Below are 10,785 nucleotides of genomic sequence, written 5' to 3' on the forward strand. Positions count from 1 at the left end.
TTTTTTTTTTTTTTTGAGACGGAGTCTCGCGGTGTCACCCAGGCTGGAGTGCAGTGGTGTGGTCTTGGCTCACTGCAACCTCCACCTCCTGGGTTTCAGCAATTCTTCTGCCTCAGCCTCCCGAGTAGCTAGGCCTACAGGCGCCTGCCACCATGCCCGGCTAATTGTTGTTTTTTAAGTAGAGATGGGGTTTCACCATATCGGCCAGGCTGGTCTCGAACTCCTGACCTCATGATCCACCTGCCTTGACCTCCCAAAGTGCTGGGGTAACAGGTGTGAGCCACCGCACCTGGCCAAGTTATTTTAAAGTGTACAGTTATTATTGAATATAGTCACCTGGTTGTGCTATCAAATAGTATGTCTTATTCATTCTTTCTCTTTTTTTTTTTTTGTTTATGTGTGGTACCCATTAACCTTCCCCATCTCCCTGCCAGCCCCTCACTACCCTCCCCAGCCTCCAGGAACCATTCATCTACTCTATCTCCATGAGTTCAACTGTTTTGATTTTTAGATACACCAATAAGTGAGAACATGTGATGTTTGTCTTTCTGTGCCTGGCTTATTTCACTTAACATAATACTCCCCAGTTCATTATGTTGTAAACGACAGGATCTCTTTTTTTTTTTTTTGAAAAGGGTCTCTCGCTGTTGCCCAGGCTGGAGTGCAGTGGCACGATCTTGGCTCACTGCAGTCTTCACCTCCCAGATTCAAGTGATTCTCCTGCCTCAGCCTCCTTAGTAGTTGAGATTACAGGCACGCGCCACCACGCCCAACTAATTTTTGTATTTTTAGTAGAGACGAGGTTTCACCTTGTTGGCCAGGCTGGTCTCGAACTCCTGACCTCAAGTGATCTGCCTGCCTTGGCCTCCCAAAGCGCTGGGATTAGAGGTGTGAGCCACCATGCCCAGCCAGGATCTCATACTTTTTTTATGGCTGAAGAGTACTCCATTGTGTATAAGTACCACATTTTCTTTGCCTGGTCATCTGCTCATGGACACAGGTTGGTTCCAAATCTTGGCAATGTGAACTGTGCTGTAACAAACAGGAGTGCAGATACCTGTACCATACACTGATTTCCTTTCTTTGGGGATCTACCCAGCAGTGGGATTGCTGGATCATGTGGAAGCTGAACTTTCAGTTTTTAGAGGAGCCTCCAAACTGTCTTCCATAGTGGTTGTACTAATTTACATTCTCACCGAAAGTATACGAGGGTTCCCTTTTGTTCACATCCTCGCCACCATTTGTTATTGCCTGCCCTTTGGATAAAAGCCATTTCAAGGCCGGGCGCAGTGGCTCACACCTATAATCTCAGCACTTTGGGAGGCTGAGGTGGGTGGATCACCTGAAGTCAGGAGTTCAAGACCAGCCTGACCAACCTGGGGAAACCCCATCTCTACTAAAAATACAAAAACTAGCGGGGCATGGTAGCGGGTGCCTGTAATCCCATCTACTCAGGAGGCTGACGTAGGAGAATCGCTTGAACCCGGGAGACGAAGGTTGCAGTGAGCTGAGATCGCACCACTGCACTCCAGCCTGGGCAACAGAGCGAGACTCCATCTCAAAAAAAAAAAAGCCATTTTAATGGAGCTGAGATGGTATCTCATTATAGTTTATTTTGCCTTTTTTTTTTTTTTGAGATGGAGTCTGGCTCTGCCACCCAGGCTGGAGTGCAGTGGTGTAATCTCAGCTCACTGCAACCTCTGACTCCCAGGTTCATGCCTTTCTCCTGCCTCAGCCTCCCGAGTAGCTGGGACTACAGGTGCCCACCACCACGCCCGGCTAATTTTTTTTTGTATTTTTAGTAGAGATGGGGTTTCACTGTGTTAGCCATCATGGTCTCGATCTCCTGACCTCATGATCCGCCCACCTCGGCCTCCCAAAGTGCTGGGATTACAGGTGTGAGCCACCACACCTGGCCTATTTTTGGGTTTTTTTGAGACCGAGTTTCACTTTTGTTGCCCAGGCTGGAGTGCAGTGGTGTAATCTCAGCTCACTGCAACCTCCATCTCCCAGGTTCAAGCGATTCTCCTGCCTCAGCCACCCAAGTAGCTGGGATTACAGGCGTGCACCACCACACCCAGCTAATTTTTGTATTTTTAGTAGGTATGGGGTTTCGCCATGTTGGCCAGGCTGATCTTGAACTCCTAGCCTCAAGTGATCTGCCTGCCTCAGCCTCCCAAAGTGCTGGGATTACAGGCGTGAGCCACTGCGCCCGGCCTCATTGTAGTTTTGATTCACATTTTTCTGATGATCAGTGATGTTGAGCACCTTTTCCTATGCCTGCTTGCCATTTGTATATCTTTTGAGAAATGTTAATTCAAATCTTTTCCCCGCTTTTTGATCGGATTATTATATTTTATCCTATAGAGTTGTTAGAACTCATATCTTCTGGTTATTGATTCCTTGTCAGATGGTGAGTTTGCAAATATTTTCTCCCATTCTGTGTGTTGTCTCTTCACTTTGTGGATTGCTTCCTTTGCTGTGCAGAAGCTTTTTATTCTTTGTGACGAAGTCTCACTCTGTCGCCCAGGCTGGAGTGCAGTGGCACGATCTCGGCTCACTGCAAGCTCCGCCTCCCGGGTTCATGCAATTCTCCTGCCTCAGCCTCACGAGTAGCTGGGACTACAGGTGCCCGCCACCACGCCCGGCTAATTTTTTGTATTTTTAGTAGAGACAGGGTTTCACTGTTAGGATGGTCTCGATCTCCTTACCTCGTGATCCGCCTGCCTCGGCCTCCCAAAGTGCTGGGATTACACGCATAAGCCACCATGCCCAGCCTTTTAATTTTTTGAGACAGAGTTTCACTCTTGTTGCCCAGGCTGGAGTGCAATGGCGCGATCTCGGCTCACTGCAACCTCCACCTCCCAGGTTCAAATGATTGTCCTGCCTTAGCCTTCCAAGTAGCTGGGAATACAGGCATGTGCCACCACACCAGGCTAATTTTTTTGTATTTTTAGTAAAGATGGGGTTTCTCCACATTGGCCAGGCTGGTCCCAAACTCCTGACCTCAGGTGATCCAGCTGCCTCAGCCTCCCAAAGTGCTGGGATTACAGGCGCGAGCCATCGCGCTTGGCTTAGAAGCTTTTTAACTTGATGTGATCCCATTTGTCCATTTTGCTTTGGTTTCCTGTGCTTCTGGAGCATTACTCAAGAAATCTCTGCCCAGTTCAATGTCCTGGAGAGCTTCCCTATGTTTCCTTGTAGAAGTTTCATGCATTGGGGTCTTAGATTTAAGTTTTTTTTGTTTTGTTTTGTTTTGTTTTGTTTTTTGAGACGGAGTCTTGCTCTGTCGCCCGGGCTGGAGTGCAATGGCCGGATCTCAGCTCACTGCAACCTCTGCCTCCCGGGTTTACGCCATTCTCCTGCCTCAGCCTCCTAAGTGACTGGGACTACAGGCGCCCGCCACCACGCCCGGCTAATTTTTTGTATTTTTTAGTAGAGACAGGGTTTCACCGTGTTAGCCAGGTTGGTCTCGATCTCCTGACCTCGTGATCCGCCCGTCTCGGCCTCCCAAAGTGCTGGGATTACAGGCTTGAGCCACCGCGCCCGGCCAGATTTAAGTCTTTAATCCATTTTGATTTGATTTTTGTATATGGCGAGAGTTAGGTGTCTAGTTTCATTCTTCTGCATTGGATTGCTTCTGCTTTGAGACAGGATCGCTCTGTTACCCAGGCTGGGGTGTAGTAATGTGATTATAGCTCACTGCAGCCTCAACCTCCTGGGCTCAAGCGATCCTCCCACCTCAGTTTCCCCAGTAGCTGAGACTACAGGCATGTAGCAAGCTCACACCACCATGCCCAGCTAGTTTTTTTTTGTTTGTTTGTTTGTTTTTAATAAAGGCGAGGTGTCCACTTGCCCAGGCTGGTCTCCAACTTCTGGCCTCAAGCAGTCCTCCTGCCTTGGCCTCCCAAAGTGTTGGGATTACAGGTGGTAGCCACTGTGTCCAGCCTTTGGTTCTTTTTTCACCTTAAAACTTTGGGGTCTCAGGTTGTGTTTACTTGGGGCTCCCTCCTTTCCCCAACTCCTTGGGTTCTTTCCCAGAGCTCTTACCTTCTGAGGGCCCAGGCCTGGGCATAAGGCCAGATCTTCTCTCGATGCAGCAATGAGCTGTTCCAGAGACTGAAAGGTGAAAGCAAGGGGTCAGGGTAGCTGAGCTTTTACAAAAGCCTCCCTGTCCCAGCTGAGGAGGGGCCTCAGATATTCCTCGGGGGAGGTGAGGGCCTGTGGGAAGGCAGGACGGGCCAAGGGGTGGGCAGGGAGATGGAAGGAAATGGGTGAAAGGCTTTCTCAAAAAGGCAAGGGGACAGAAATGCCTAGGGGCAGGGGAGCCTTTCCTTACTCCAAACGTGGTCAGGAGGGTCTGACTGTCCGTTTTGTTGACTGACTTCACGGTGGTCAGACATTCAGTCACCTGGAAGAGGAGGAGGCAGGAGTGTGTCGGGAGAAGAAAGGCCAGGGAGACTGAGCCTAGAGGGCGGGGCTGGGTCACAGCTGTGTCCCCAGACTGCCTGGCATGCAGGAAACACTCAAATGCTTTTTTTCCCTACTGATTAAAAAGTCATCTCAGGCTGGGCATGGTGGCTCATGCCTAGTAATCCCAGTACTTTGGGAGGCCGAGGTGGGAGGATCACCTGATGTCAGGAGTTCGAGACTAGCCTGGTCAACATGGTGAAACCCCATCTCTACTAAAAATACAAAAAATGACCCAGGCGTGGTGGCAACACACCTGTAGTCCCAGCCACCCGGGAGGCTGAGGCAGGACAATCACTTGAACCCGGGATGCAGAGGATGTGGTGAGCGGAGACTGTGTCACTGCACTCCAGCCTGGGCGACAGAACAAGACTCTGTCTAAAAAACAAACAAACAACAACAAAAACAAACAAGAATTAGCCAGGCATGGTGAAGCACGCCTGTAATTCCAGCTACTAGGGAGGCTGAGCTGGGAGAATCGCTTGAACCTGGGAGGTGGAGGTTGCACTGAGCCAAGGTTATACCATTGCACTCCAGAGTGGGTGACAGAGCAAAACTCTGTCTCATTTAAAAAAAAAACAAAAAATGCGGGGCGGGTGGGGGGCAGCCAGGCACGGTGGCTCACACCTGTAATCCCAGCACATTGTGAGGCTGAGGCGGGTGGATCACGAAGTCAGGAGTTCAAGACCAGCCTGGCCAATATGGTGAAACCCCGTCTCTACTAAAACTACAAAAATTAGTCAGGTGTGGTGGTGTGCACCTGTAATCCCAGCTACTCGGGAGGCTGAGGCAGGAGAATCACTTGAACCCAGGAGATGTACATTGCAGTGAGCCGAGATCATGCCACTGCACTCCAGCCTGGCAAGAGAGCAAGGCTCTGTCTCCAAACAAACAAACAAACAAAAAAACAATAACAAGAGCCTGGGTAAGGGGCGTGACCTCTCTGGGTCTCAATTTTTGGGCAAATGAGGATCCTAAAAGTAAAGTCGAGGGTGGCTGTGGACCTCACTGGGATGTACCTGGGAATGCCCTCCAGCTCCACGGGGTGATAACAGTTTCCTGAATGCTGACCGGAGTGGCCTGGGTGTTGGCTGCCTTGGTTTAAACCCCCACCCCATCTGACAGGCAAATCACTGCACTCCCTTTCTCCTTCATGACTGAGATGGGGGTTTTCAGAGCCTCTTCCCGGGAGAGTGATTGTAAACCAGGTTGTCAGGGTGATGTCTCTGGCAGAAGTAAGAGCTTTAGATGCAGGAGCTGTTGATACTAGGCCCTGACTATCTAATGGGGCCCCCTGGCTGTGTGATCTTTTCCCACAGTCCCCAGGACAGGCCTAAATGGCAGACCCCTCACCATCCCTCCATCGCTGGAGTCCAGAAGCAACAATGCATTCAGTAAACACTGAGGGCTGGGTGGTGCTAGAGACACAGTGGGGACCAAGAGAGACCCCAAGCTGCCCTTCTGGGGCTCCCAGACTGGTTGGGGAGATAAATCAGTTCCAAACAATGATGGCTCAAAGGGACAGGACTGGATGGGGGAACCCAGCAGGAACACTTAACTTGGCCTAGGTATCAGGGAGGGCTTCCTGGAGGAGGTAGTATCAAAGCTGAGATGTGAAAGATGGAATTAGGCAGGTAAGGCTGGGCGTGATGACTCATGCCTGTAATCCCAGCACTTTGGGAGACTGAGGAGGGTGGATCACCTGAGGCCAGGAGTTTGAGACCAGCCTGGCCAACATAGTGAAACCCCATCTTCACTAAAAAATACAAAAATTAGATGGGCATGGTTGCGGGTACTTGTAGTCCCAGCTACTGGGGAGGCTCAGGCAGGAGAATCGCTTGAACCCAGGAGGCAGGGGTTGCAGTGAGCTGAGATCATGCCATTGCACTCCACCCTGGGCAACAGAGTGAGACTCCATCTCAAAAAAAAAAAAAAAAAGGAATTAGGCAGGTAATTGGGCAGAGGGAATAGAAGGGGCAAGTGCTTGGAGAAGCGAGCCAGGACTGGGAGAAGTGAAGTGTAAAGGGGGGGCCACGGGGCTTCTGAGCCTGATGGGCCCTTGTTGAGCCTGGCCAGAAGCCTGGGCTTTCCCCCTTGGGGTACTGGGGAGCCATGGGAGGATTTTGAGCTGGGGAGGGTAGCAGCAGATTTGTGCTCAGGAAAATCCCTCTAGCTGCAGTCTGGGTGGGATGGGGCAGGGAGGACAGGCCCAGGGATGAATGCACAGTGCCTTAAGATTGGAACTGAAGCTCAACCACCCAGGAGCTGCGGGGAAGCCCAGGCAGGGATGGAAGGTGAGGTGGCCTCACCCGGGAGACGAAGTCCTGCTCTAGCTTCTCCATCAGGAGGTCCGCCGGTTTCTGCTCATAGGCCTTATAGGTCTCCAGGTACCGCCCAGCTTCCTCTGGACTAGGATAACAGGATACAGGGCATCGGAAAGTGAGGTATCAGATTGTAGCTTGCTTCATTATGGTCAGTCATAAGAATTACCAATACTAGGCCGGGCGCAGTGGCTTACGCCTGTAATCCCAGCACTTTGGGATGATGAGGCAGGCAGGTCATCTGAGGTCAGGAGTTCGAGACCAGCCTGGCCAACATGGTGAAACCCCATTTCTACTAAAAATACAAAAAAGTAGCTGGGCTTGGTGGCATGTGCCTGTAGTCCCAGCTACTCAGGAGGCTGAGACAGGAGAATCACTTGAACCCAGGAAGTGGAGGTTGCAGTGAGCCGAGATCGCGCCATTGCACTGCCGCTTGGGCAACAAGAGTGAAACTCCGTCTCAAAAAAAAAAAAAGACAAACAAAAAGGCTGGGCGAGTGGCGCATGCCTGTAATCCCAGCACTTTGGGAGGCCGAGGCAGGTGGATCATGAGGCCAGGAGATCGTGACCATCCTGGCTAACATGGTGAAACCCCATCTCTACTAAAAATACAAAAAAATTAGCCAGGCGAGGTGGCGGGTGCCTGTAATCCCAGCTACTCAGGAGGCTGAGGCAGGAGAATGGCCATGAACCCGGGAGGCGGAGCTTGCAGTGAGCTGAGATCGCGGCACTGCACTCCAGCCTGGGCGACACAGCAAGACTCCGTCTCAGAAAAAAAAAGAATTGTTGATGCTAAAAATCAAAATTCCAGCCCATCCCCCTGCCAAATACAACCTGGTAGTGACCACTGCTGGGCGCATCTTGATATCTTTTCTGGCTATGGGCCAGCTCTTGGGAGCCTGACCCCACCTCTGCCTGGGTAATCCTGGGCCAGTGGTTTGCTCTCTGGGCCTCAGTTTCCTCACTGTAAAGTGGGGTGGTCAGGCACAGTGGCTCATGCTTGTAATCCCAGCACTTTGGGAGGCTGAGGCAGGAGGATCACTTGAGCTCAGGAGTTTGAGACCAGCCAGGATAACATAGCAAGATGTTGTCTCTACAAAAAATTAAAAATTAGCCAGGTGTGGTGGTGTGTGCCTTCAGTCTCAGCTGCTCGGGAGGCTGAGGCAGAACTGCCTGAGCCTGGTAAGTTGAGGCTTCAGTAACCTGTGATAGCGCCACTGCACTCCAGCCTTGGCAACAGAGCAAGAACCGGTCTCAAAAATTAATAATAAAGTGGGGAGGATGGTATGACTGTGAAGATCAGAGAATACTCTGGAATGCTCTGTAAGTGCCAAAGCTGCGCCTGGCACTGCTGAAGAAATGTTAGCTATTTTGGAAGGGAAGTCAGCACACAAAGTGTTTGTACTGGGTTTGACAGGAGGAAAACCAGAAACACTGCTTATTTTCCCACTGCAGCAAGAAGCCAACCTCATGAAATGTTCAGCTTCCAGCCAGGCACAGTGGCTCACGCCTGTAATCCCAGCAATTTGGGAGGGTGAGGCGGGAGGATCACCTGAGGTCAGGAGTTCAAGACCAGCCTGGCCAACATGGCAAAATCCCGTCTCTACTAAAAACACAAAAGAATTAGCTGGGTGTGGTGGTGCGCACCTGTAATCCCAGCTACTCGGGAGGCCAGGAGAATTGCTTGAACTCCCAAGGCAGAGCTGAGATTGCGCCACTGCACTCCAGCCTGGGGGACAGAGTGAGGCTCTGTATCAAAAAAAAAAAAAAAGATATTAAGACCTTGTTTTACAGATGAGGAAACTGAAGGCCAGAGAGAGGCACTGCCTGCACCAGGCCCACACAGGAAGGAGAAGGGAAGGGTTGGGCAGGGTGGGATGGGGGAGCAGGTAGAGCCTGAATGAGGCAGGGAAGCCCCCATCTCACCTCCAGGCGAGGATCAGTGTGCAGTCAGCCAGGATACACATCTTAGCCAGCTCCTTCAGGGCCTGCTGGGGATCTTTCTGGAGGAGAAAATCAGAATTAGAAACCTAGAAGCCAGGAATTACAAAAATTAGCCGGGCGCGGTGGCGGGCGCCTGTAATCCCGGCTACCAGGGAAGCTGAGGTGGAGAATTGCTTGAACCCGGGAGGTGGAGATTGCAGTGAGCCGAGATCGCACCACTGCACTCCAACCTGGGCAACAGAGCGAGACTCCGTCTCAAAAAAAAAAAAAAGAACAAAAAAGGAATTAAAGCCTGAAAGCACAGTAGCTCAGGAAGCCAAGAGCCTCTCGCCCAGCTGTCACTCTCTAAGCTCCTCCTGGGCGCCTGGCCCGTGCTAAGCTGTGCTGGGACCCAGCAGTGGCTGAGACAGCCTTGACTCTGCCCTCCCAGGACTCACAGTCTGATGAGCAGGACAGACCTGTCCCCAGACATTGATGATCTGGAGCGGCCAGGGCTGCGATGTGGGAGCCAGAGGAGGGACCGAGCCTGCCTGGGGCATCAGAGATGGCTTCTTAGAGGAGGGGACATCTGAGCTGAGACCCAAAGGAGGAGGAGGAGGAGGAAAGGATGAAAAGGAGACCAGAAAAGGGAATTCCAGACACAGAGAACAGCATGGGCAAAGGATGGGAGGGGAAAGAGGGCTTGAGGAATTATAATTCGCTCCCTATGGGAGAGACGACGTGAAATTCCATGAGAAGCACAGACTCTTAGAGACGGGCCTGGAAAACTAGGTAGAGGTCAGAGGTACACAGGGCCCCATAGGTCATGGAAGGGAGCAGAACTTTCTCCTAGGGTGCTTAGGAGCCATGGGAGTTTTATGATCTTTTTTTTTTGAGACAGAGTCTCGTTCTGTTGCCCACGCTGGAGTGCGGTGACATGATCTTGGCTCACTGCAACCTCTGCCTGCCGGGTTCAAGCAGTTCTGCCTCAGCCTCCTGCATAGCTGGGATTACAGGCGCACGCCACCACGCTCAGCTGAATTTTGTATTTTTGGTAGAGATGGGGTTTCACCATGTTGGCCAGGCTGGTCTTGAACTTCTGATCTCAGGTAATCCCAAAGTGCTGGGATTACAGGCGTGAGCCACCCCCAGTGGGTGATTTTTAAAAAATTTTTAGATACAGGGTCTTGCTGTGTTACCCAGTCTGGTCGTCAACTCCTGGCCTCAAGCAATCCTCTTCCACTGGGTTAGGTGCAGTGGCTCATGCCTGTAATCCTAGTTCTTTGAGAGGTTGAGGCAGGAGGATCACTTGAGGCCAAGAGTTCGAGACTAGTCTAGGCAACAGAGTGGAGACCCTATCTCTATAAAATACAAAAAAATATGGTGATGTGGACCTATGATGGGACCTATAGTCCCAGCTACTTAGGAGGCTGAGGTGGGAGGATCACTTGAGCCCAGGAGGTCAAGGCCGCACTGGCCTATGATTGGGCCACTGCACTCCAGCCTGGGCAACAGAGCAGGACCCTGTGTCAAAACAAACAAACAAACAAACAAAGAGATAAGCTGGGGGCGTGGTGGCTCACACCTGGAATCCCAACAGTTTGGGAGGCCGAGGTGGGCAGATCACTTGAGGTCAGGCGTTTCAGACCATCCTGGCCAACATGGTGAAACCCGTCTCTACTAAAAATACAAAAATTGGCTGGGCGCAGTGGCTCACGTCTGTAATCCCAGCACTTTGGGAGGCCGAGGCGAGTGGATCATGAGGTCAGGAGATTGAGCCCAGCCTGGCCAGCATGGTCAAACCCCATCTCTACAAAAAAACAAAAAATTAGCCAGTCATGGTGATACGTGCCTGTAATCCCAGCTACTTGGGAGGCTGAGTCAGGAGAATCACTTGAACCCAGGAGGCGGAGGTTGCAGTGAGCCAAGATTGCACCATTGCACTCCAGACTGGGCAAAAGAGTGAGACTCTGGGCCGGGCGCGGTGGCTCACGCTTGTAATCCCAGCACTTTGGGAGGCCGAGGCGGGCGGATCACGAGGTCAGGAGATCGAGACCATCCTGGCCAACATG

General features: G+C 51.4%; 1 protein-coding gene across 5 annotated transcripts in view; it reads right to left on the reverse strand.

Annotated features, from left to right (window-relative positions):
- The window catches only part of ERCC1 (excision repair cross-complementation group 1), a 17,125-nt gene that overhangs the window by 894 nt on the left and 5,446 nt on the right, over positions 1-10,785 (reverse strand). For 2 of the 5 annotated variants that reach the window (XM_011975101.1, XM_011975103.1), the window contains 4 exons: positions 8,717-8,793; positions 6,780-6,879; positions 4,340-4,411; positions 4,051-4,119 (listed from right to left, as the gene is read on the reverse strand). In XM_011975101.1, the coding sequence (XP_011830491.1) occupies positions 4,051-4,119; positions 4,340-4,411; positions 6,780-6,879; positions 8,717-8,793 (318 nt within the window). Of the gene's footprint in view, positions 1-3,794; positions 4,120-4,339; positions 4,412-6,779; positions 6,880-8,716; positions 8,794-10,785 lie in introns of those variants that run through there. The other 3 variants (XM_011975099.1, XM_011975102.1, XM_011975100.1) reach the window with 3 other exon arrangements.

Source organism: Mandrillus leucophaeus, unplaced genomic scaffold, assembly GCF_000951045.1.
Source record: "Mandrillus leucophaeus isolate KB7577 unplaced genomic scaffold, Mleu.le_1.0 Scaffold151, whole genome shotgun sequence".
Taxonomy (NCBI): domain Eukaryota; kingdom Metazoa; phylum Chordata; class Mammalia; order Primates; family Cercopithecidae; genus Mandrillus; species Mandrillus leucophaeus.